At 50.9% G+C, this 25,607-nt stretch overlaps 9 protein-coding genes across 9 annotated transcripts; 4 read left to right on the forward strand and 5 right to left on the reverse strand.

Annotated features, from left to right (window-relative positions):
- Window positions 1-290: 290 nt before the first annotated feature.
- ALTATR162_LOCUS6502 (uncharacterized protein) lies at window positions 291-1,527 on the forward strand (the record flags this gene model as incomplete). Its single annotated transcript, XM_043314124.1, has 4 exons — window positions 291-429; window positions 479-597; window positions 646-1,406; window positions 1,455-1,527. 4 exons carry the CDS (start codon window positions 291-293, stop codon window positions 1,525-1,527), a joined length of 1,092 nt encoding a protein of 363 aa, XP_043170059.1.
- A 1,468-nt stretch (window positions 1,528-2,995) lies between these two features.
- Window positions 2,996-3,880, forward strand: ALTATR162_LOCUS6503 (uncharacterized protein; the record flags this gene model as incomplete). The annotated part of the gene is made up of 4 exons (XM_043314125.1): window positions 2,996-3,179; window positions 3,267-3,451; window positions 3,512-3,574; window positions 3,626-3,880. 4 exons carry the CDS (start codon window positions 2,996-2,998, stop codon window positions 3,878-3,880), a joined length of 687 nt encoding a protein of 228 aa, XP_043170060.1.
- A 297-nt stretch (window positions 3,881-4,177) lies between these two features.
- ALTATR162_LOCUS6504 (uncharacterized protein) lies at window positions 4,178-6,221 on the reverse strand (the record flags this gene model as incomplete). The annotated part of the gene is made up of 2 exons (XM_043314126.1): window positions 4,178-5,922; window positions 5,972-6,221. 2 exons carry the CDS (start codon window positions 6,219-6,221, stop codon window positions 4,178-4,180), a joined length of 1,995 nt encoding a protein of 664 aa, XP_043170061.1.
- Window positions 6,222-6,664: 443 nt separating this feature from the next.
- On the forward strand, window positions 6,665-10,465 carry ALTATR162_LOCUS6505 (uncharacterized protein; the record flags this gene model as incomplete). The annotated part of the gene is made up of 1 exon (XM_043314127.1): window positions 6,665-10,465. The coding sequence occupies one exon, from the start codon at window positions 6,665-6,667 to the stop codon at window positions 10,463-10,465; it is 3,801 nt and encodes a 1,266-aa protein (XP_043170062.1).
- Window positions 10,466-10,699: 234 nt separating this feature from the next.
- Window positions 10,700-11,468, reverse strand: ALTATR162_LOCUS6506 (uncharacterized protein; the record flags this gene model as incomplete). The annotated part of the gene is made up of 3 exons (XM_043314128.1): window positions 10,700-10,759; window positions 10,812-10,949; window positions 11,010-11,468. 3 exons carry the CDS (start codon window positions 11,466-11,468, stop codon window positions 10,700-10,702), a joined length of 657 nt encoding a protein of 218 aa, XP_043170063.1.
- Window positions 11,469-12,035: 567 nt separating this feature from the next.
- ALTATR162_LOCUS6507 (uncharacterized protein) lies at window positions 12,036-12,563 on the reverse strand (the record flags this gene model as incomplete). Its single annotated transcript, XM_043314129.1, has 1 exon — window positions 12,036-12,563. One exon carries the CDS (start codon window positions 12,561-12,563, stop codon window positions 12,036-12,038), a length of 528 nt encoding a protein of 175 aa, XP_043170064.1.
- Window positions 12,564-14,889: 2,326 nt separating this feature from the next.
- ALTATR162_LOCUS6508 (uncharacterized protein) lies at window positions 14,890-15,931 on the reverse strand (the record flags this gene model as incomplete). Its single annotated transcript, XM_043314130.1, has 3 exons — window positions 14,890-15,674; window positions 15,823-15,859; window positions 15,911-15,931. The coding sequence occupies 3 exons, from the start codon at window positions 15,929-15,931 to the stop codon at window positions 14,890-14,892; spliced, it is 843 nt and encodes a 280-aa protein (XP_043170065.1).
- A 5,139-nt stretch (window positions 15,932-21,070) lies between these two features.
- On the forward strand, window positions 21,071-21,945 carry ALTATR162_LOCUS6509 (uncharacterized protein; the record flags this gene model as incomplete). The annotated part of the gene is made up of 3 exons (XM_043314131.1): window positions 21,071-21,291; window positions 21,348-21,779; window positions 21,837-21,945. 3 exons carry the CDS (start codon window positions 21,071-21,073, stop codon window positions 21,943-21,945), a joined length of 762 nt encoding a protein of 253 aa, XP_043170066.1.
- Window positions 21,946-23,795: 1,850 nt separating this feature from the next.
- On the reverse strand, window positions 23,796-24,350 carry ALTATR162_LOCUS6510 (uncharacterized protein; the record flags this gene model as incomplete). Its single annotated transcript, XM_043314132.1, has 2 exons — window positions 23,796-24,175; window positions 24,227-24,350. The coding sequence occupies 2 exons, from the start codon at window positions 24,348-24,350 to the stop codon at window positions 23,796-23,798; spliced, it is 504 nt and encodes a 167-aa protein (XP_043170067.1).
- Window positions 24,351-25,607: the final 1,257 nt, after the last annotated feature.

Raw genomic sequence — 25,607 nt, forward strand, 5'->3', positions numbered from 1 at the left:
GGTTGGACATTGTCCAGCTCAAGACGCGACGCGCAGCTAGGCAGCAACACATGGCGTTTACAAATACGTGGCCTTGACCGAGGTGGTACAATAATATCAGATACACTTGTCTTGTATGCCATTGAGTAGGGCAGCAAACACAGGGTGTAAGCTGACTGCAGGGTGCGGGACGTGACATGAACCAACGCTAGTCTTCTTTCACTATTCCAAGGATAGCATAGATACGCGCGACATCCTCAGGCTGCGAACTGTAAGTCAAATCGTATACCTAGAGGCTACCCAAATTCTCCATGTCAACTGTAACGGAAGTCGTTGAGGAATGGCAGCCGCCGACCGAATCATTGGGGAGAGTTCCCTTGGTAATACCCGGAAAAAGTGGCGACAAGGCGATTGAGGGCGACTTTCCCCTGGATCAAGTCGTGATAGACCGTAGGTTATGAGTAGACCATACAAGCACGAGGTACTGATCGTGTAACAGAATTACCTCCTGGCAGCCAAGTTCACAGCTGTGACCGATATGGCGCATCTGCGTGGACAGTGACTGCAAGAATCGAGACGACACTTAAGAATGGCGAATCGAGGTGGTATTTCTTGAAAGTAAATATGAATATTCCGTTGCGAGTGACATGGCTAACGTGAGTGAAGTGCGCGGACGGCAAGCAAGGCAAGGCCATGCTTGAGGGAGAATTCAACTCAATGGTTGAGCTCTACAAGACAGCGCCCAACTTTGTCCCAGAACCGTATACGTGGGGAAAGCTTAACGTCTCGAACCCGGACACCTACTACTTCCTTTGTGACTTTGTGGAGATGACAAGCCAGATACCTGATCCCATTCAACTGTGCACCAAGCTCGCCCAGTTACATCAAGCGAGTGAATCGCCTACGGGTCAGTTCGGCTTCCACATCAACACATGTCAAGGAAATCTCCCTCAACAGACTGGCTGGAATCCCAGTTGGAAAGACTTTTATGTACAGCTGTTCAACGGAGCAATGCAGCTCAACCGAGAGATCAACGGCCCTTGGAAGAACCTGGAACAGTGCGCCGACCGCCTGGTCAAATACGTTGTACCAATCCTTCTTGGACCACTCGAAGAGAATGGCCGTAAAGTGAAGCCGACGCTGATACATGGCGACCTCTGGGATGGGAACATTGGAACAGATTTCAAGACAGGAGCAATCTATGTATTTGACGCAAGTGTTTATTATGCGCATAATGAGATGGAGATTGCGATGTGGCGAGCAAAGTTCAACAAGATCATGAGTTCGAAGATCTATACGAATACATACCTCGCCAGGATGGGGATCAGCGAGCCAGCGGATCAGTTTGAGGATCGCAGCCGGCTGTACAGTGTCTACATGACACTGCATGAGTCTGCTTGTCATAATGGTTCGAGCTTTCGTGAACAGTAAGCATTCAATCCATCAGCGTAGGGGTCATGCTAACGGTGCATCAGGTGCTACGAGAATTTGACGTACTTGATCGAGAAATACGCGCCCTTTCCAGAAGGTGAGTCTGGACTACCTTAGGTCAGGCTAGACGTACATGCAGGCTTTGCGGTGCAGTGAAGGTATTTGCTCATAGTGTTACTACCAAGGCTTTGTATGTATTGAAGGCGCAGCGCCAACACCCGCAAAATTCCTTGGCCTTGTATGCAAAAGGAAAATGGCTGGAACGTATCTTGCGCGACAAATCTCTATCACACATACGTGTCATACTACGTTGTGGGCGCCTAATAAGGATCCTTCCTGCATACCAGGTGAGGGGGAGAGCTATACGTGAATTCATTGGCCGCCCCTCTTCGTAATACACGGCACACGTCGGTGTACCATACCGTGTGATACAGTATGACCGCGTGACATACACCGTACTGCTTCGCTTGCAAACCGATGCGGCTCTGCGGTCAATGTTCGAAATCGAGGCGTTCTTGAACACAGCCCACGATCCATTCGCACTCATACTTTGCGCGCTTACTCCTCCCACGAGTATGTCAGTTAACCGGCCGTCTCCAGAAGATGAGATCGCAACGCAGACTCCAGCTAAGTCGCCAACCTCCACCAGACCAGTTTCATCGACACACGAAGAGCAAGCAACAATCGGAGTAAGCGGCAACGATGAGCCACCACCGTACTCGCACTTCACCAAACGACAAAAGAGACTTATTGTTTTCTTGGTGACCTTTGGAGCAACATTTTCCCCGTTGTCATCATTTATCTTCTTTCCTGCTATCAACGCACTGTCAGCCTCACTCAATGTTTCCGTAGAGAAGATCAATCTCACCATCACATCGTACATGATCGTGGCTGGAATTGCACCGGCTATTATAGGTGACATGGCAGATTTCACAGGACGAAGGGTAGTCTATCTGATCACCATGGGTATATACTGTATCGCGAACATCGGTATCGCTTTGCAGAAGAGTTGGACGGCGTTATTCTTACTGAGGATGGTACAAAGCGCTGGTAGTGCCGGTGCGTCCAAAGAATTTACTTATAAATACTTGCTCCATCGAAAGACAGCTAATTGTTACTTCAGCGACAATTGCTATTGGCTATGGTGTTGTGGCTGATATTGCTATTCCATCAGAAAGAGGTGGATTCGTCGGCACTCTCTTGTTAGGGTATACTAGCCCTTAAATCAAGACTCAACCATCAACTCATGCTTCATTGCAGACCCAACTTCGCAACCGCGATTGGCCCAGTCATTGGTGGAGCTTTAGTAGACAAGCCAGGCTGGCGTTGGATATTCTGGCTGCTTGCGATAGCTTCCGGTTCCTGCCTTGTGCTGATGGCGGTTCTCTTGCCCGAAACGTGTCGCTTTATCGTTGGTAACGGCTCGGCTCGTGTCTCTGGTATTCATCGCGCGTTGGTAACGCGAGTCCATCCCTCCACTCACTCTGCCAAGAAAGGAGGAGATTCCGAAAGAAAATCAGCATCAGAGGAGATATCGCCCGTTCGAAAGCCATTCCGATTTCCTAATCCTCTTGCAAGTCTCAAGATGCTTCTTACCAAGGACACCATCCTGATTACTCTGATATACGGCATCTACTACATGAATTTCAGCTGCCTACAAGCTTCTCTATCGACGCTTTTTATCCAAATTTACAACCTATCAGAGCTTGAAGCTGGACTAGTATACTTGCCATTTGGCGTGGGGTCTTGCGTCGGCGCGTACTGTTCGGGTAAGTCGGTCTTTCTCTTACATTACCCTAAAGCAAACTACTGCACTGATCGACTGCATCGCGGTCACTGACTCATTGCGAATGCAGGTACCATTATGAATCGCGATTACCGCGCCACCGCACGCGATTATGCTATTACGATTGACTCTATAAGAGGTGATAATCTGGCAGACTTTCCCATCGAGAAGGCAAGGTTCAGGAGTGTTTGGTATTGGATTATCGCTACTGCAGTCTGTACAACGGGCTATGGATGGGCTTTGCATTCCAGAACAGTGAGCATCGCCACGCATAGCAGAGATGACGGGATATATGGCTGACTGGATGACGCTTAGCACATGGCTGTCGCTCTTATACTTCAATTCGTTATAGGCGGTGCAATAGCCATCACTTTCAATGTAAGTTCAGCACCACGCCATACAGGTGTGCGGCTAATCCAGGTATAACAGATGTGTGGTACTCTTCTCATAGATATACATCCAAAGTCTCCTGCAGCCGCTCAAGCTGCCAACAACATAGTTCGATGTTTATTAGCGGGTCTTGGTCTAGCTGTTCTTGATCTGATATTGAAAAGTATCGGTGTTGGTTGGACATTTACGCTTTTAGGTGGCGTAAGCGCCGCATGTCTTGGGATTGCGTGGCTTGAATGGACATTTGGTAAAAGGTGGAGGGACGAGCTGAGAGAAAAGGGCATTGTGCGTTGAAAGCCGGTATGCTCGAACGTTTTGTTCCAGGGTATTCACCAGCGCTCTGAGTGTTGCCTTACATCCGTCGGGGACAACGACAGTGTTAATGAGGGAACAGACCAAGTCATTCATCGGATCCATGCATTCTCGCTGCTTTTGAATGCCTATATAGTCGAACAACGACTTGGGTATCTCCCATGTGAATAGAAGGAATGCGCATACCATATCCCACAAATGCTTATGAACAGATAAATATCCCATCATGTTTTCCGAATTACGCCATGCCATACGCCACGAGTGCCAAATCCGGCTATGCTAAAAGGTAAAGTTGTTATTACCACCGTACTCCATACCAGTGTCGTCGCCCAGATGATCCACATTCATGAATTCATCAATGGAAAATGGGTCCGTCATACTACCAGCACCCATATTCATGTCCATTCCATCATGAGACTGCTGTTGTTGACCAATTGGTTGACTCGGAGGATCCAGGCCCTCGACGATGCGCGTTCCCTTGGGCACGGAGGCCCCAAAGGCGCCAATGCGGTCAGGTTGCGACACGCTGGCTCCCTTACCCTTGCCCGTTGCATCGCCGCGCGAGTTCATCCAGATGCCATTACCGCCCTCGCCGTTCTTCACAGCTTTAGCAAAAGGGTCTTGGAACACAAGACTTGTTTCGTACCAACGACCTTTGATGTCATCGATGTCGATCTTGTATGATGGCTGGATGAGCTTCCACCATGCTGCAGTACGAGTAATCGGTACGAGCATTCGGTTTCGCCATACCATGTCGTGGACCATGCGCGCGGGAATATTGCCGTTTTGCTGAGGTGGCTTGGGGGGAAGGTTAGGGTCTGGCGCATCCAAAGTGGCGTAGCTGTAGATATCGCCGACTGCGATAATTTTGCTCTTGGGCTGATTGGGCGGTGGGTTGGCAAAGACTTGCTCGACGATGTCAGTGACAACCATCAGGTCAGTTCCAGTGGCGCCTATACGCAGGCGGACGGCCTCGCCTTTCCAGATCTTCTCAGCGCCTAGGTACATGCCGTTGTACTGTCGAACTTCATTTCCCTTGTCGTCCTTGGACGTCTTGAGACACTCGAAGAGCGTATATGTGGTGTCGATGGCTTTTGCAGCTAATATAGACGCATCGACGGACGCGATGCCCTCGCCCCCCTGCCCACTTATGAGGGCTCTCCAGTCGGTATTACCATATTCGAATTGCGGGTTTTGTTGTAGGAAAGGGAACGTGCAGCTGGGTGCTGACCACGCAAGCCAGGGCTTGACATGTTCATCCGTGTGCACGACTTCTTGTGGCGGCGACTCGAAGGGGTGGGACAGTGGCTGGATCAGGTATGATCTGCTCATGGGTTGCTCTTTGAGAGCCCATCTTCGCACTACAAGTCCCAGGCCCCAGGCTGATGTTTTGGGCCGGAAGAACCACACGACCTCTCCAGTTCGGCAGAGAAACTTGTTGTACGACAGGTCAACCTGCTGTTCGAGCGACCGCGGCTGGGGGAGAGGTGTAGATTGTAATGTTGGAGGAGCCCTAATCTGTGCAGCACTGGGTATGGGGGTAGGCTTCGGGGCGGTAACGGGCGTGGAGGGCTTGATGATGGGACTTGGGACAGGCGCGCCGGTCGACGACCTTCGCGCGGGGATCTGTACGATGGGATTGCGACCGATGACGGTGCTGTTTGGTGCAGCCCCGGTGGAGCTGGTCTCTCGCTTGAGAGCCATAGGCTGTTCTTGCTTGACTTCGACCTTGACTTGGGGCTTCTCGACGTCCCCCGCGGGCGAGCACATCTTGCACGTGCAGTTGGTCATGTCGCTATTCTCATCGGTGCACAGCCACAGGAGATGGGGGAAGAACTCGACAGGGCTCCTGAAGCGCTTCTTGGGACCCTTGGGGTATCCATAGAGGTATGCATCTTGTCTATCATGGCCGCCGCCCGAATGGTTCTTGACCGTTTTCAACTGTCCGTCTGCCTTGGTCTTGATGTGCTCGTAGAGGACGTAGTTTTCCGGCAGCTCCCACAGAATGCACTGCTGCCACTTGTCTGTCGTATGTCAGTCCGCAGTAGTTAATGCGCCTCGCACCTTGCTTACCCTCGCACTGCTTCCCACCGATCTCGCGCAGAAGCATACCACCCAATTTTTTGCGCCAATCTTGATGTTTGGGGTCATCCTTGTCTATGAGGCGGTAGAAGTCGCGCTGGCCCTGGTCGTTGGGCGTCGTGTTGAGCTGTTCCTCGGTCGGGCCATTTCGTAGAGGTCGGCCTTTGAGGTTGACAATGTGCTGTCCGTCCGACTTGGATGCGAAGATGGGGAAGAAGGGCGTCATAGGCTGTTGAGCCATGATGTGCGACGAGGTTGCGCCGGCTGCGCGGGTAGAGGGAGTGGATCCGAGAAATGTCGAGGTGCGAGGGTTGGTGTTGGATGGGTTGATAGCTCGGAACGGTTCCGGAAGGGACAATTGCAAGTCGCGCTAAAACGCGTGCTGAGATTGATTGACGTATCGCCTCCCGTACCTGATGACGCTGCGAGGCTTCACTTCACCGCGAAAACGCCTAGTCGTTTCAACACCCTCCTTTAGACGTACTGCATCGCTTGGTTTCCTCTTCACCGTCACCTATCTCACACCACGAGTTTGCTATCTTTTGACCTCTTGTCTTCCCTTTCCAACGACTCTCCAACCACGCGTTCTCTAATTACATATTCACTTGTACTTTACACCAACTTTTTTCAATTCTCATTCACTGCGCAATACCCCCGCCTACAGCGTACCGTACATTTGTCACAATGGCTGGTGATCCCGTCATAACGCTGGGTTCCCCTCAGCCCATTACCCCCAAGAGACGAGGCGGCCAACTGCAAGACCTCCTCGCACAATTTGGATCCCAGAGCTCAGCGCAATCGGCGACTAAGAGAAGGCGTATCTCTTCGCAGCAGGAGAATAGGCAAGACGCGACAGGCGACAGCAAACGCAGCCTGCGAGCGAAGCCGACGCCAAACTACGTCGCCTCCGGTTCATCCGCAAACGAAGCCTCCCCATCTACCCCCAATTACAAGCCCGCTTTCAAAGCCACCAGGAGCACTCGTGCCTCGACCTCAAGAAAAGTAGACGCCGACCCAGGAACTAGCGAAGACGAACTTGCCCCATCCGCCCGCCCAAATCGTAAGACAAGCGCCAGGATATCAGCATACACTGAAGAGCTCAAGATGGAGAAGCACAAGAAGGATCGCCAGCGGACAGAGGGGTTGCGGCGCAGTGGGCGTGACAGGAAGAGTACTATCCTCGAGTCAGACACCATGCCCACCCCGTCACCACCGCGCCGGAGGGCAGTGCGACCACCACCGAATCTCGATACTGCTCGTGCCCGTCTGCGTGATGAGATCACTAAGAATACCAAGGCAAGGGCGAACAACTTTCTTGTCGCCAACAAAGACCTCTTCCTCCCCTTGCTACCTAAGAACAACCAGGTCGCGAAGCTAGTCGCAGAGGGCAATGCGCAGCCCATTGTCGAATACGAAGAGCTCTCGGAGCAGCCCAAGGGTGTCACAGCTGTCATGAAGCCATACCAACTATCTGGTCTATCGTACTTGGTTCATCTCTACAACAACGGTTTCTCCGGCATACTTGGTGACGAGATGGGCCTGGGAAAGACGCTGCAGACTTTGTCGCTCTTTCAGTATCTTGAAGAGCTGGATAAGAAGAACGGCGTGACGTCAGAAGAACTTCGACCATACCTCGTCATCTGCCCTCTTAGTGTTCTCAACTCATGGGTCACCGAAGCCCAGAAGTGGGTACCACAACTCAAAGTCATGCGCTTTCACGGCGCCGTATCTGAGCGGACCCGTTTGAAGCGCGTTGCAGCTGGCATGGAGGACATGAAGGGAAACGAAACTCTCCGCGCCAAAGACAGGAAGGCGTCGCGCAAGGCTGGCCGAAAGGCCTCCAAGCTCTCCTCCAGCGACCAAGGATCCGATGCCTACAAGATTGTTGTCACCACCTACGAAACTTTTCAGGCTGAGCAATCATGGTTCAAGCACTCTTTTGCTTGGCGCTACGTCGTTCTAGATGAAGGACACAAGATCAAGAGCAGCGTCACCCAAATTTCTACTGCACTAAAGAGCATCAGCGCCGAATATCGTCTCATTCTGACTGGAACACCACTCCAGAACAACTTGGTCGAAATGTGGTCGCTTCTGACATGGCTGTACCCCAACGTCTTCGATGACAAGACCGAGACGCTGTTCCGCGAGTCTTTCGATCTGAGCAAGGGCAAAGCCAACAAACAGACCATGACAGACGCCCGCCGCTTGCTCGAACTCATCATGCTACGCCGTATGAAAGACTCTCCGTCGGTCAATCTCGGCCTACCGCCCAAGGAAGAAGTACTGCTATACGTGCCCTTGACTCCCATGCAGAAGTTCTGGTATACCCGTCTTTTGACACGCATCGACGATGGAATGCTCGACGAGCTCTTCGCTGACGGCAAATCAAAGGAGAGGGTAGCCATTCAACAAGACACTGAGGAGAACAAGCTGCTGGAAAAGATGGAGAAGGCGGAGAAGGTGGTCAGCTCTGGCAATGCTGAAGGCGATTGGGAAGAGACCACCAAGATCTTGCAAGAGGCCGTAGCGAAGGAGCAGACCGATACTGACCCCAACAAGGGTGCTTGGAAGAAACTCATGAACCTCGTCATGCAGTTGCGCAAGTGCTGTTCGCATCCATATCTGCTTCCAGGTGTCGCGCCTGATCCGTACTACCTCAGTGACCACATCATTCGTGCATCGGGCAAGTTCATCCTGCTGGAGAAACTCCTCAAGCACACAATCTTCAACGAAGGCAAAAAAGTCCTCATCTTTTCTAGCTTCACTCGCACGCTCGACTACTGTGAGGATCTCTTGTCTCTCATTAGCAACCATGGAGAGCGTTTCAGAGCCCTTCGCCTGGACGGTAGCACAGCTCGAGCTCGCCGCAACCTGGATATCCGCCTCTTCAACCAGAAGGACTCAGATTACAAGGTCATGCTTCTCTCGACCCGAGCAGGTGGATTAGGTATCAACCTCACGAGCGCTCAGGATGTCATCTTCCTAGACGAAGATTGGAATCCGCAGATTACACTTCAGGCTGAAGCTCGAGCTCATCGCATTGGACAGACCAAGAAGGTGACTATTTACAAACTTTGCACACAGGGTACTGTCGAAGAGCAGATGATGGGACGCATTCGTAAGAAGCTTTACTTGTCGGCAAAGATCACGGAGTCAATGCAGAGTGTGCACGGCAAGCAGTCGATGGGTACTAAGAAGGCTGGACGCCCGTCTCTTAGCGAGGATCTACCCCAGATGGACACCACGCAGTTGAAGACTCTTGTACGGCGAGGCGCCCAGACATTATCCCATCCAGAGATCGACGTCAAGGAAATGGTGTCCTGGAACTTAGAGACAATGATGGCTAAGTGTCGCGACAATCCTGCCGACTTGACCGAATCCGCGACGCACTCCGAAGTGGACGAGGACAAGTGGCTCTCCACCATGGAGCGTGTCGAATGCGCTGTGTTTGAGGGCAAGCATCATCAACGCCAGCTTGATACCAGCTGGAAGGCTAACACCTCGGCTGCAAACATCCTTCCGGACACCATCACGCGCGAAGATCGCCGCAAGGGAAAGAACACTACAGTCATGGTGAACGGTTTTGCCATCAGCAAGGAGTCCATGAACTGTGGTGATTGGGAGGCAGTGCCGACGTACGCTGGCAAGGACCCTCGCCTTGCTGAGCCGGTTCGTGAGAAGCGGCGCCAGTTCGGTCATGAGGAGCATTGTCTAAGCTGCTTCGATGACGCGGATGCTGGGCACATGGTCGAGTGCAAGGGTTGCCCCCGTGCTTATCATTTTGACTGTCTCGACCCCAAGTACAAGGCCAAGGTAAAGGGCTTCAGTGGTTTCCAATGCCCTCAGCACAACTGCGCTGATTGTGGTAAATCGACCTCAGATGCTGGAGGTCTCATTTTCCGCTGCCGCTGGTGTCCGCAAGGCTTCTGTGAGGACTGCCTTGCTTGGGACGAAACTGAGCTTATCGGCGAAAACCTTCCTGAGTTTGAGTTCATGGGCGAGGAGTCTACGACTGGCGGTTTCTACATCAAGTGTCCTACTTGCATCGGGGAGAGTAAGGAACAGAAAGAGTGGGTGAAGAACAAGGAAAAAGAGTACAAGGATCATCATGATATCTGGCTGCAAGGGCGTAAGGAGACGCAGCGTCAGTTGAACGAGCGCGATGCGAACGGCATGCAGGAGGAAGAACGTTCCAAGGGGAACTCGATCAATGCGCAGACCGACGATGATGATGATGATGATGATGTCACCTCCCCACCTGCTCTTACTGATACTTCGCTGCCCACTCCTGCGCTTCGTGGCTCTCGCGTTAGCACACCCATGTACACAGAGCCTGTGCAGAATAGCAAGAAGTCAAACAAGAGAGGCGAGGTATTCGGTGACATGCGCGGAGAGAAGCGTGCTAGACTTGATGCACAGGCTTGGACGACGGATGAGGATCCGCTGATGCAGGGTGTGAAGATGTCTAAAGGCCGGAAGTACTAGGCGACGCAATCTCGACTTGTTGAGAAAGATGAGTTTCAGGATTGGTTGATGACATGAATCTGGGGAGGGAAAGTATTGTCACAGTCATATCTGTAGCACTTCGATAGCGTTTGGGAGCTTGACCTCGCATGTTTCATGGATATACCCCTATACATTTAAAGCTCCGACATCGTTGAGACCAGTCGATGCGTTGTATAGCGCATCAGCATAGCATGCCGCGATAATCATCAAACTTCAGACTGAATTCATAGTAGATGTCATGATCCGGTAGTTTACCTTGGGGTATCGAATATACTTATCAAGGTATTAGCATTGACTCTTTAGAACCTGCGCTCAACAAACGTACCTGTACATTCCATCCTCCCATGTTCCAAGCTTTCGTCTCATTTATCTTCACCCCCCTTACCCTCATTCCCATCTCCCTTTGTACCTGAAGACCGTCAGGTCCAGCATTGGATCGAATCTTCTTACAGAACACGTATGACTAACCAAACATGCTCCCGCCACCCCCTCCCATTCTCCCTCCCCTCTGCGCCTCCCTAACCAACCACTCCCTCAGAAAATCCTTATTCCGCATCTCCTCCGGCCGCGTCAACCTAGTATCAAACTGCGCCTCTTGTCTCGAGAACGCCAACAGCGTCGGCATACTACTGATGCGATACTTGATTGGCAAATCCTCAATCAATGTGCTATCCATCAGTACTTCCACGAAACCCAGTCCGCCTTCCCGCTCTCCAATCTTCTCTTCTTCGATGAGTTGTTTGATCAAGGGTTTGATGGCTTGACAGGTTTGACACCAGGACGCAGTCCAGAAGGTTATCAAGGAACGGTTGTCGGCGGCGTTGAGGAGGGTGAGGGTGTGCAGGTCATTGGGTTGGCGGATCGGGTCGAAGACGCGGTTTGTGTGTGAGCGGGATTTGGGGTTTAGGAGAGAAAAGACACGTTTATTGGTTGTGGGGAGGGCATTGAGGCGGAAGGTGGAGAGAAGGGTTGGTCGAATCATCTTTGGGGGGGTTTACTAGGTTGGGTTAAGGGTATGGGTTTGAATGGGAGAGGTTTGGGGTTTCGCGGGTTGACGCTTGACGCGTGAAGGTTTTGGGACTACGTCATCGTCTGCCAAGACTTCGAGGTTCCATCTTCATCGCGTCGTCGCTACGTGCCACGAACAACGTCACCATGCAATGCTCATAGTAGCAAACTACTTTTATATATAATTTATAACAGCGCAATACAGATACAATAGTGTTTCTGCCGTGATGCAAATACCATAACAAGACTCCGATCAATATGTGTGAAGGAAAGATAGGCCGCCGCTTAATAGCTGTCTCTTCCTGGAAGGCGTCTGATGAGCCGAGTTTACTACCTCCGCATCACAGTTGATTTGTGAGTTGCGTAGGAAATTCAGACCGTCGTCAATTTCTTCGCGTGATTTGCGCTTGGTACCCTCACAGCTATTGAGAAAGTCCAGGTTTGCATCGTCATGACTTCTGTTCGGGCTCTTGCTCTTGTCCCTCCTATTGGTAGCGTGAAGAGGGTGTAGTGCAATATTGTTGGACAAGGTATACGGGGCTTAGGCGATCGGTAGTGACTCCAAAGGTCTGTCATCCGTATCGTACCGTTGTCGCGCATGTTCTCCCAACTCGCCATCTCCGAGTGCTTCCTGAATACCAAGCGTTGCTGGCATTTGAGGAATAGTGGTTTCGAAACGCCGATTCGTGGGGACAGCTTCGAAGCTCCTTCCCTTGGTCAGTTTATGGCAGAAGAACCAAGCTACTAATGCCTTCCAGTCAAGTAATCCGGCTGTCGCGGCTCTGGCGAGCTTCCATGCCTCCTCATACATGTCTCCACTATATTCGCGCCTGTTTTTGTCTGGTTTGAGACCCATAACGAGGATCCAGGCATTCAAGAATGTGTGATAACCACATTGATATCCGCCGTGTTGCTGTGCTGGTACAGGATATACTCCTGAAACGGCTTGAAGACCAGCGGTGTTTCGGTGAGCAGCCCAACCAAGACCTTTTGCTGCATCCTTGATGACAGCAACGAGGTAGTCGTAGGCAGTATCTAATATGTTCGGATTACTATCCAGGAAAAGCATGTCGACTTGCAATTTCCCCGGTTTTGTTTGTACGTGTTATTCCTGAAGGACTACGGACAATATATGACCTTGGATTTGACCTTCTTTTGACGCTTTGAAACGTCTCTTGTTATCTCTTATCCATTTTTGGCCCGATCCGAGAGCTTTCCGCTCATGTTCAGAGGCATGAACCAGCATCTTCCAGGCCTTGATGCGACATCATGACCTTCTGCAGACTCCTCAAGCAGCGCCTCAATTAACGCTGCGTTTGGAACTATTGAGAAACCTCCAACAAATGGTTGATTGTCAGTGTTATTCCTTTTATGGAGCTCTCTCTGTTCTTCATCGATTGTTTCGACTACGGCAGCAATGGCCATGTTCGCTTCCCACGCCTGACATTCTAGATGGCCGAACTTTCGGCGGAATTCCTCAGAGAAGCTGCGTTATAGTGGTTCGTTTTCCGGGATGCATTCGTACAAGTTCAAAGAGTCTTTTATCCAGTCACGGGAACGGAGACCAAGATACTTAGTATGCCCAATGGATGTAGTTGGTTGAGAAACTCCCTGTAGCGAGGAAGTACATCTTCGGACTGATCTAAAGTTCGGATCTTGAGTTCGCCACGTGTCTCTTCTAGGCAGGACTCCGTCATTATAAGCGTTGTCCTTCCAGTGCCTTTCTACTTCGATACTTGTGTCGATGAGATTTAACTTTCCCCAACGTTCAAGATCTTTCACGCACTCATTCTGTACTGTTTGGAACCATGAATCCGATGGCCAAGCTATGTTATGTCGCCTTCCCTCCAAAACATCGGTTCTGTGTGCGTGGGCGAGCTGTTGAATATCTAAACTCCCTCCAGCCTGATCAAGCTATTCCGTCTCCTCAAGGCGCCCCCATAGCGAATTCAGCGTGGCTTCATCTGGCAAATTCGCGGTCTGGTTGAAATGCCGGTCGGAAGGTACCAATGTATCCCCATAGCCAGTGCCCACGCGTTCAAGACGGTATATATGAAGCTTCTATCGCCGGTAGTGATCCGTAGCAGCTGTCCCGTTCCCGGGTACTTCTCCTCTTTATATCGTTGAAAAGATTGTGTGGTGATGCACTGGGCCAATATGGGTTTCCGGCTAACATGTCTTTGACACCCTTGCTTCGATAGACGGGTGTTCGAAGTTGCGGATCTAGTAGAGGTGTCTACTGCGGACTTGTCTTTTCTCGTGCTCTTTGATACAGTGTTTGAGCATATTTGGTCGCGTATTCCTCCTGATAGATCTGCTTACGCGTCTCTTTTGGTATAGCCCAGTTGACGTTGATCGTAGGTCGGTCATCTTCCAGAGTGTTCCTTGCTTTTGCCTTTTTCTTGAGTGGATCAACTCCCTAGTCACCCTTTTTGAGTTCTGAAGGCATTTTGGTATCGTCTCGAGTATGCTGCTCTGCAGTCAACGCGATGTGTCGGGCGAGCGTAGCAACTTTGACAGGAAAATCGAAGCTATGCTCCGAGTGTATTCTTCTAAGAATGGGTCTTTGTCTTTGAAGAACAAGCAACAGATGCCGGATTGACTGACGTATCGCGTACCGTGTCAGTTAAAGGGGCAAAGGAAGTCACGTAGATCTCTTGAACCTAGCAATATGGCAATCAGAACACAACCATTACAACATCAGAAAACTATAAGCAGCAGTTGAAGCATAAGGATAAATATGAGGCTACGGACTAGAAGGAGTTGGTCAAGATTCTGAGAATGTTGAGTGATGTCGTCAGTATGAGCCTCGCCATCAATAAAAGTCATTAAGGAATATTGTTGCGCATAGCGTACCGATTTCCATCGACCGTTTCGAATGCTTGTCAGTTCCGTACTCGCAGACTTGTGATCCGGTAGAACATTCGACGACGACGATAGATCGACCGATGTGAAAGGTCATGCGAACGGCTGTGCACAAAGAAAGGAATTGGTAGGACGGCTAGCCTCTTCTATTAAACGCGTCTATGAATGAGAAGACTTTCTTTCATGAATTCATAACCTTGGGCAAGAGAATAAAGAGGACTGATACATATCGAGAGCATGGTCTAATGATAGATATGCTGGACATGTACTCTCGTATGATGCAGTAATACGCTGTAGCTCTTCTGGGTGACCGTCTTGGCCCAGCACTCTGCCAAAGACGTATGCGTATTGAGACTGAAGGCGCACATCAAGCTACTGATATGCAGTGATACCTTGCTCGTGTCGTCCGCAATACGCTCCGCGACTCGGCTCTAATAGTTCAGCCTATTCCTGCTCGCCTGCTACGGCCCAGGCAGACCAATTGTTGGTAAGCCCTACACTTGTGTCTAGAGATTGTCCTCTCTTCTTTCTCATATTGGCGCATTATGTTGGGAGTATCGGTCCATGACGTTGGAAATTGTTGCATTGTTGATATAGCAATGACGATCAGATGTGTGACGTCCTAGGTCGACCTCTAGCTCAGGGCCGACACCAGCTCGCATCGTACGAATAATGTTAGCAGCGTCAACACAGGACGAGCCGTTGTAATAGGAGACCGGTTCTGCAGTATAGTTGCAATCGCTCGAGTAAGCCCATGCACTGCTGTATGGCTGGTCGTAGGGGTAGTCGTACTGAACATGCTCTGACTTGATCTGGGCAGCTGACGGAGTCATGGGCGTAGTGTAGAGCGTTGCCGGGTATGACGCCGGTGGTGGTGTACTCATACTTGACACCATGGATCCGGGGCTAGGTGAATCGTTGTAGCTGAGTGCCGTTGGCCGCGTAGGTGGGATAGTAACGGGTGGCACTGATGGTTTCTGCCGAGGCATCGAAGCAGCTCTCGTATGAGAAGGTATAGGCAAGCTTGTAGAAGGTATTACGTTGGTGTTGACCCTCCGTTCAAGCATCGCATGCAATCTGGAAGCCGCAGTATCGTGCTCGTATCGTCGATCAGACATCCCTTCCAGTGCTGCTACAATCTCGGACTCGGACACTCCTCTTTCATGGAGCAGCGACCTGAGTTTCCGATTCTCATCCAACACTCTCCTAGCAGCACTCTGGATTTCTGAAGAGGCCTCGATGCCTATTTGTTCATAGCTGCGCAGCTTAGTCTCCAGCTCGTGCAGATACTCTTTGCGTCGGGCGCGTGATCGGCCTAACACGGGTATTGTTAGCAAACACTTTCAGTAAATCCGAAGGCCATGTAATGTCCAGCTGTGTGCATGACACAAAGTATCGCCACTCTTCATGCTTGGAATGCAAGATGGTAGGAAGAATAGCCGCTATTGACCGGAGAAACTTACGCTGATTATCTCTAATCCGAGCGAGGTTCTGTGCTTTCTGCTAACGGTCATTAGTTGGGCTTCTAGGAAGTGATAGATATCTACGTACGGATACTCTGATGTCACTCATAGTGATGTTTGATACGAAGCAGGTCGGCAGAGAAGAGCTTGGTATTGGATGGATTGGAAAGATGGGTGTTCAGTTGGGTGATCATCCTGAGTAGTATAACTTCAGACAGATGGCATCCCGTAGTCTTAAAGAAGAAGGCAGTGCCATAGAGACGAGCAAGCCACTTGTACCCAAGCGCGCTGCAGGCCTCATCCTGGATAGCCCGCGTCTGGAAGGTAAGGATGTAAGTGGGAATATGCCTCGCCTCTGCGACCAGGATTACAAGCGTGGGAGTGTGAAGCGGACGGGCCCAGAGCCGTGATAGTAGACCGGGATAGAGCGTAATGTTACGAAAACGCGGGTGATCCTGTCTGTTCTTTCGGCCACAGAGGCTAGGCCGAACTCGACATAGTGCAGTCCACTAGGGCAATCCTCTGAGCTCGGTGTCTCTGCCCTTTTCAGCTCCAGCCTCGGAAATTGGGGCTGGAGGAGTTTTGCAGCTGTCTCGCAACACCACGTCGCATCATCACCATCGCGAAGTACCACGCGTCATCTCTCGCGCACTACACGACCTAGTTTCCACGACGTCGGCACGTGCCGAGAGCTTGAGAACCCGATCTGGTGGCACTCGACAAGGATCCCAGTTAACAGCTTCGACATGGCGATTGGCCGACGAATAACGACGCCTTATGCCGGCCTCTTTGATCCCACGCGGTTTGTAACGTCGTGGATTCTCCCACCAGGTGCCCTCTTCGCCATCCGCACGTTATTGGCCCTCTACGCCTTCGCTACCCTCTTTTTCATCTTTGGCTGGAACGGGACCCATGGCAGGTCCGAGGCATCGCAGCAGTCTTTCTCCTTCTTTACGGTGCTGACGTATTGGGGTCTCGCCTTCTACTATGCCTTTGCCGCTGTGCATTCCGGCAGCTACTGGTTTACCGGGACTCCATTCTTGGCCCGGTGGCCCAAAGCGCTACAGGTGGCGCACAGCATGTTTTACTCCACCATTGTTGTGTATCCGTTCATAGTAACCAGTAAGTCAATTTAGTTAGTCGACTTTGCTATTGATGTGCAGAAGAGCTTCGCGATGATACGTCAAGTCCGTTACCATATCGTTCTCTTACAGACGCGGCCATAAACCCTTTGAGCGTATAAAGGCTAATTTATAATAGTTGTTTACTGGACGCTCCTCGCGGGTCGATTCCCAACCACTTTCGCCCTCTGGTCAAACACTTCACAGCATGCTCTCAACTCAGTCTATGCGCTTTTCGAGATAGTATTTCCCCGAACCGAGCGACTTCCATGGTTGGATCTAATTCCAATTATCATCCTGTTGGCCCTGTATCTTGGTTTGGCTTACCTCACACATGCCACTCAAGGTTTTTACGTGTATCCTTTCCTTGATCTTCAGAAGAACTCTTCTGGAATAGTTGGGGCTTACATAGTGGGCATTCTAGTCGCCGCCATCATCATTTTCCTCATAGTGAGGTATCTCATCGCATTGCGTGTTTGGGTAACAGAGAGGAAGCTTAGGATGACTGGGAAGACTTCAACACGTCAAAAAGCGGCGGTCGCTGACGAGTATCCTTTACACAGCATCATCCCGAAGTAGTGGAGATGTCTCCGACGTTCTGGATATCGGTCATCGGAACGCTATCCCCCTTTATGCCCAGTAACATTTAATACACTGTACAATAATTCCCTAAATTCTATTTCACGTCATTCATTTGCTTGCCCGCAATCTGCATCGGTGATGCTCTTTCCTGGCACTATCAGCTACTAATTGGAAATGATGGTCACTACGTTGGCATGAGTTTGTGTGGCGCATCAGTCACATCTCTATTTCCACAGGTGCAACCCCTACGCTTCCTGATATTTGCTTCTTCATAGTACTGCACACACCGCGTACCAGATACCGGTATTCTGGTGACATGTTATTCCCTATTATCGGAGACAGGCAGGCACCGATGATGAAATAGAATTGAAACATCAGAGTTGATAACAGAAGGTCTACTAGAGTGGTCGGCGAACACTCGTAGGGCATACCTAAGGTTGCCTATATCATCCCACGTCCAGCCCTTCGGTGTCGGTGCTAGCAGATTGCTTTTGTTGCGACTCATCGAAGCAACCACCTCGACTTGGATCTGGAGCTGGATCCACTACATCCTCGTATCTATCGAACGTGGGATCATTAGCCGCAGCTATTCCAAGGAGCCGTACATACTGAGGGATACCCCCACCTCGATGCGTCACGTCGATCATATGCCTGAGCGTCAGCCACCCATACGATTTAGTTGCGCATTGTCACAGTTGCGCTTGCGGCCTGTGGGATGCACACATGAGTAAGCGATAGCCAATCAACCTCACACGTGAGAGATGGTCACCCAATCAGTAACCACACGTGAGAAACAAGAAGAAAGAATGGTGGACAACGCATTGACATCAATATCAGTCACCTCTATAAATATTGGCGATGTCAACCCTAGCACGAAAGGCTATAGAACGTCAGCATGAGCTTCTGGAAGCACCCGGCTTTCGTCTACATGCAGTATCTAGCGTCTAGACGTTCTGTATATTTCGCGTCAGATTGATCCTAGTTGGCCGTGCAGAAAAATTAGGTGTTCAACAAGTCACATCTGCCGGAGCTCTCATCCTTCGGGGCCGCCCGGTCAGGGGAGATGTACTGCGTTGCATTAACTTGCGGCAGTTTTTAACCTCTTTGAGAAGGGTACGTGGTCCTAGCATGCAAGATCTATTCTACTGCTGCACGCCGAAGAGAGGTGGGTGCATGTGCCAAGTACTAACCACGCGATTGTAAAGGTGTCAGGCTTGGTCTTACTCGATACGGCCTGGTCTTCTGCTTCCATCCAGTCGTTTTTGCGCCATCAGTGCTGTGTGATCGAGACAATAGGGCCCATGGCTGTAGGGCTCTTGGGCAGCAGCAACACGAGTTGCTTTTTCACGTTTGTCCCAAGCTCCCGGAAGACAATTCGAGCCTCAGCTGCACTGATGGTTGATTCCAACTCCGACGCTGCATCGCTCATTGGCTGCAAATGCCGATACTATGACAGACCTGAGTACGCATCACAATACCTAGGTACTCGATTGCTGTAGACCTAATCACATGCGTACTTTTCAAAGTGCGCGTGAACATTTAATACGTGTAAATTTCAAGTCTCCCGCTCCGAGCCCGAGAAGCGGTGTCTCTGCGGTACATCGGGACTGCCCGGAGTTCTATCGTTCTGAGAGAAGGGTGTTGGTTGGCCGCACAGACCCATCTTACCAGATGAACCCTGAAATCCAACTTGATGGAGACGGAATAGCCTCTAGCTTCGTCCAGTAGTCGAACTTGACGCTGATCGTCGCCAGGCCACTAACGTATTTGTTCCGAGAGTTACACCCGCTACATTGTGACTACGTTAGAAGCGGACCTCGGATGGCACTGCGGTAATAACGTCGTCGTGATCGTGCAGTGATCATCGATGGCTTGCAGCATCATCACCAGGGTTAGGACTCTAATGTTTCGAATGCGATTTAAGGTGGCAGGTGCTTTATTGTCCAGGCAAGCGCGGGTCGTGTGCCTTGGTTTCCAGTCCCTGATGGTTGTCGAGGCTAACTGCACTTTTTTAGTCAAGACTATGCGATGTGCATACCCTGGCAACACATGTGTGAGAATTTTCCAGGCTTCATTTGCTGATTGCTCTGCAAAGTCTCATGTCCGATCGCGATCTACGCATGTTCGCCCGTCAGGCCTGCCTGTAATCTCTAACCCCGCGTCCAGCTAATATAGTCCCCTTGGAAGGATCTTAGCCCGTGTCTCATCCATCGCTTTCTAGGCCGCTGTCATTAAACATCCCGCCCCGAGGCAAGGTCCCGTTAGTTTCCGGCTAGAGACAGCATGTGAAGGCTGAAGTCTCGCAGATTGTGGAGAGACTCGGAAGCGCCGATGATGAGAAGCAAGGGTGAGGGCCAACCCGTCACTATCGTCGTTCATTACAACAGCGTCCCGTTCGCCAGGTACTTTGTACTCCCCGCAGGACCCATGTTGTCAGATACCCTTGCCAAAACACGTTGCAACAGTTGCATTGACACAGCTTGCACGACAGCATACTAACCAATAAGCAGCGCGTCAGTGCAAAGCGTCCCTGCGCTGCGCTTGCACATACTGTAAGTAGCAGTACGACATTGCGCATTGTTTGAATGATGGCTCGTTCCTGGGCTACGGCCGCAACAGTATGAAGTCCTGCATGCTGTTGCATGTGTGCATGTGAAGTTCGCATTAGCGCCTGCCAATGCTACCTAGATAGAGGCTGCACAGAGACGGCCTGAGCGTGGGGGCTCACCGATGATGTAGGCATCATGCGGTGAGTGGCTCGTAGTCGGGCGCGGCAAAGTTTCGACAATGATGGTCGTTGCAGAGTTTGCGCGAGTGTGCGGCACACGCTAGGTGGTATCCAGGTGTCTTCGAACGGGCAGCTGAGGTTTGGTGCATGGAAGCGACTTGCGACTGTCCTCGCCACTAGTACAACGAAACGCGCAGTAACGCTGCAAAAGCTTTGGTTGCAGTAATGATACCCAGAAATCTCAATAGCAGTAATCAAAGTTCGAGTGTTGAAGTAGAAAAGTCACCGTGTACCAAGTTCTGCAACTAAAGCTGAAGCCTCGAAAAGCCACCCGAAAAGGTAAAGTTGCCGAGGTAACGTGTGAACACCTACACTCTTCATCCCAGGAACACCTCGTGCTCCCAACAGCAACCACTGCACACGACCAAATAAACTTCTACATCGCAAGAACTCTATCGGAGTAACAAGACCACGGAACCATGATAGAAGTTATTTACATCGTCCGGCACGCGGTACGTATAAAGCTCAGCCTCCGTGTCGCCGCGCTCTACGCCCCCCGATGCTTCCATACAGTAGTCGAGGAAAGCATTCCGTTTCGGGTAGCTGCCCTCCCTGCCATCTCCGTCCTCGCATTACCTCCCTACACATCTCGCTTGTCTGCACTTCCGCTTGCATCACATGAAACACCATCCTCTACACTTTCCACATGCAGATCCCTTGTTCACTAGCATGGCGTTCCTCCTAACGTTTCCTCCGGGCTGTCTAGTTTCGCGCCAACTGGTCAGTAGATCCCCAAACGGGTATCTACACCGCATCCATGGCGACTCCGACTGGGATACCCACTGATCCGCCTCTGACGTCCAAAGGTGTAGACCAGAGTAAGGAGTTGGCCGAGTACCTGAGCAAGATCGAACCCCCGGTTGAGAGAATTTATTCAAGCCCTTTCTATCGGTGTTTGCAGACTCTTAAGCCATTCAGTGATAAGCTGTATGAAGAAAGGAAGGCAAAGGGAAGGATAAGGATCGATCGGGGGATTGGGTAGGTGGAGGTGGAGTGATGTGGATGCAAGTGATATGCTGATACGTGGACAACAGAGAGTTCTTTGGACGCGCACACTTTGAGCATCCCACTCCACCCCATCTCGAACTTCTGACCCCTCATTTTCAGAACCTAGACGACGAGTATGCGTCTGTACATGTGCCGAGATCCAACGGCGAGATGATCGTTGAGCTCCACGAGCGTGTGAGGCACGCACTAGATCACATCGTCACTACTCTGGACAATGACCCTGAGCAGCCGAAGACCGTCTTGCTATGCACCCACGCCGCGACTATGATAGCAGCCGGCCGAGTGCTCACTGGACAGATGCCGGAGAACCCCGATGAAGACGACTTTCAGTGCTTCACAGCCGGGCTATCCAAGTATGTAAGGAGATCAGCCGATCCTAAGAAAGGCGTCGCTGGAAACTGGGACTGCGAACTGAACTCCGAGACGTCTTATCTCTCGGGCGGAGCTGAGAGAGGCTGGTAAGTGTAATTTTCACTTCTTGCATCCACGCCGTGTTGTGTCCTTGTAACATTCAGGTTCTTCCCGTACCACAGGAAAGACTGGCCAAAGTCAGTACCTACAACATATGGTTGGGGTATCGAATCGACCCTTCTTAACGTTTTCCTTACCATATCCTCCCCTTGATAGGCTTCCCCCAACGACTACAATAACCTTTCGTCACGGCAAGTGGCTAACGAGCGATGATGGCAGGCATTTCAGTGGGGAGGAGAGCTTTGTGGATTTCTCAGACGGTGGCATGAAAGTCGAAGAGAGTTCGAAACTGTGAGAACAGAAGCGTCCCCGCTTACATGAGGTGGAAAATGATGGTTGCTTATTCGCTCAACAGACCATAGAGCCATGGTAGCAGTTCTTGCATTCATTGGGATTTTGGCTGCTGTATTAGATTACAAAAGATACCCATAAATACACCCTTCTTCTCGGAAACAACCACCTATTACTTATGCCCCTTGCACGGGATTACCAGGGATATTGTGACGTATGGTATGAGTACCACCTGCGGCTCTGCTCCACTTACCCTCTCCTCGTCCCCAGCTCCCGGAACCAACCGTTCCCGCCCACCAGGTACCGAGAATGATTTACCGGCCTGTACCTGGCCCACTATTCCAACTGCATGCTTCCCAGACCCATTATTGAGTTTGCGTAACGGTGCGGCGAGAACGTGGGATGATTTGAACCCAGATGTGAGTTCGCCGCGCGGTAAAAAGCTGTGGGAGCGGGGCGCATTACCCCGAACCGAGAAGAACCCTGGTCTGACGGAAGACTCAAGAAGGACTGATGCGCTGGCTTCAGGTGAGCTGGGACTGATATAGTAACGTTCCCTTATATTAGAAAGAGGTGTGAGACGACCTGGAGGCACAAAGGTAGGAACGGGTCAAAAATTGGAAGCTGTGAGTGGAAGTCAAAGGCAAGAAGAATGGGGCTACACAACGGCTACCGCAATGCTACTATTAAACAGCAATGAACAGTTCCAGCACAGAGAGGAGAGTAAATCAATGTCGCTCCAAAACTACATTGCCATCACGCAGGGCATTAGCCTTCTTCTTCCGGATCCCTAACCCAGACATCGTCCTATACGTGCCGGTATCTTGTCACCTAACCAGCATACTGTCGCACTTTACGTTATTCTTACTATCCTAGAACAACAGCCTTGTGCTGCCCACTGGTCCGCCTCTTACGACCAGGCGACGATTACCCTTACATATCAGCGCAAACCACACTCCACAATGCCACACTAGGAAAGCCACCACGTCCCTTTCCTCAACAAATACCGATACAGGTAAATTTCTGGAGCACTCACGGCCCTCCACTCACGCCTCTTCAACGCACCTCACTCACTCGTTCTGGTAACTCTTCATCTCGCATGGAAGGCCACTGGGGGTGGTCACACTGACTCAGATACACGGTACATGGCTCTCAAATACCAACTACAACAAAGTGCACTTGCAACCCAACCCTAACACCAACCCGGCCGAAGAAAAGCTGAAGTTGAATGTGCTGGCCGAGGAAATCAATAAAATATGGAACAAGTACGGTCGACCGAACATGGGCCAGTTCCATACCTTGAGAAGATTCAATGATAGGTGGTATGAGGGGATTGCGAACAGGGCTAATTTGAATGCACCGGGTACATTGCAGACTGTGAGGTCGCTGCATAATGTCTTTGCTATGTGGGATGTTGTTGTGCATGTGGCAGTTGACAAGGTACGAGAGTGATCTGGTCGCGGTCCATATGAGGGCTAGGACTAGGCTTGGAACGATGCATGGCTTCATCGAGGAGATTGAGAATGGGCCAGGTACGAGAATCACAGAGCAGTGCAAGCCGTGAGGGTTGCTTGGTATTCCACCTTGACCTGTGGTCAATGCCTGAGCACGATCGACCTGAGCTTTGTAATAACCCGGGTATCTATATCCAACGCCATTCCTCCATGTTGCCGCCCCAATTCGAGGTTCTAAGTGCTGTTCGAAAGTTCGTCTTAGACGCTCTTATTCTCTGGCTTTATATCCCCATCTTGCTCATCTTCATCTTCATGGACATGCATGCTCTCCGCAAACCCAACCCATTCATTCATCCCCCTGATAAACGCATCGCCGCCCTCATCCACCTCGCCTCCGTGGCCCCAGACAACGACTTGGTCAAATTCTCCTATTTGTTCCGCGATTTTAACTTCCACAGGTATGCTCTCTTCTACCTCGACGTCTTCGTCGTCCTCGTCTACAGACTGTTCTTGTGGTTGTGTTCGACTTTGCGGTAATTGCTTATCGGTAATGTGTAAGATGGCGCCGGAATAGTTCTTAGGAAGGGGGAGCGTAGTGCCGTGTAGGTGTCGACCTCGGAAGTATGCGTGTCGCTTTCCTGAAAATATGTCAGAATTGGGGTCTATCTTGTTGGATGGTGATAAGATACCTTTTTCATCTGTCTCAGGCTTCCAGTATCGTTCTGCATCGTTTATAGGGCCGTTGTGGTTTATCCGCGCGGGGAGCAGGCTTGGTGTGCATTTTTGAGGTTTGGAGGGCTGAATTGACAGCATTTTCGTGATGTATCGGTGTCGAGAGTAAGTGTTTGATACGTTAGGAAACAGGTTACAAACGTGAGTCTCGAGCTGGTGCTTGATTGGATTGTGTGGGACGGTGTGAATGTGCAAGCATGTGAAAGGTGATCTATGGAGGACGCGTCGACGCGCCGAAGCGTGTCTCCGCGGCGTGCACGGATATTTTCCCGATACGGTATTCACGAGCTCAATATGACGACGAGAGCATGAGCAAGCACATGGTCTTGGCTTAGCTATAACCGACTTCATATCCATCTTCCCTCCTTTGCTCAATTTTTCCATCACCACGGAACACCTGTCACAAAGTCCACGCCTTCCAGACCATCCTTTCTTGGACAGCCCGGAGCCCGCGGCCGCCGCTATAGGATCACCGATCGCATACATGCTGCCTCCTATGCTTACGCCCGTAGTACCTAGTGCCACCTGGAGAGGCTAGGGATATATACGAGCTATTATCGCTGGTCTTCTGGACTCAAGATAGACACGCGATTCCAAGGCTGAGACGCACAATGAGTTGTGTCCCTGCATAACTTGCCCCTCTCAAACAACCCGCCAAATAATTTTTTGGACCCTGGAATCTGGCTCATCGTCACCTACAAACTTCCCGTCCAAGCATCGTCTGGGAGCATGTACTAGAGGCCAGAAATGGAGATGAATACGGATTTCCGAACACCTTAGAAGCTTTACATGGCCTCAATGTCCGCCGACGTGTAGGAATTACTCTGATCTCGCGCCATTCGCGATGTTTAGGCGAATCGACGGCGTCATAGATCACTCGAATTGGCAAGGCTTCCTCGCCCGATACTGCACCTCAGACAGAGTGCAACACGTATGGCTTCGAGACGGCGCAACCAGATGCACCGTGTCGGCTTTCGGCCGTTCCGGCCATACGACGGCGAGCTACCTGAGCTTTTGAAATAGACTCTGGTACCATGTGTTAGCCGGCTAGCTACCGTTATCCGACTTCTTTCCCAGCTTTTCTTCCAGCGCTTGCACGATACCATTGTCGCATTGCTTTTGGATAACTGTTGCACCAATTCCTCTCCACGACCGCCTGCGCACTGTACAGCCTACTATCGTATAACTAAGCTCAAGCAGATTGAGACCTATCGGCATTTGTATCTTGTTTCTCGCGTTGAAACCGCGCTCCTCTCGCCCGAAAATTGGTCAGTTTTGTTGCTTTTAGCTCAAACGTCTTCAATTGAACGTTTGGAGTTTGCGCCAGCCGCAATATCT

This window comes from Alternaria atra, assembly GCF_907166805.1.
Source record: "Alternaria atra isolate CS162 genome assembly, contig: 25, whole genome shotgun sequence".
Lineage (NCBI taxonomy): Eukaryota > Fungi > Ascomycota > Dothideomycetes > Pleosporales > Pleosporaceae > Alternaria > Alternaria atra.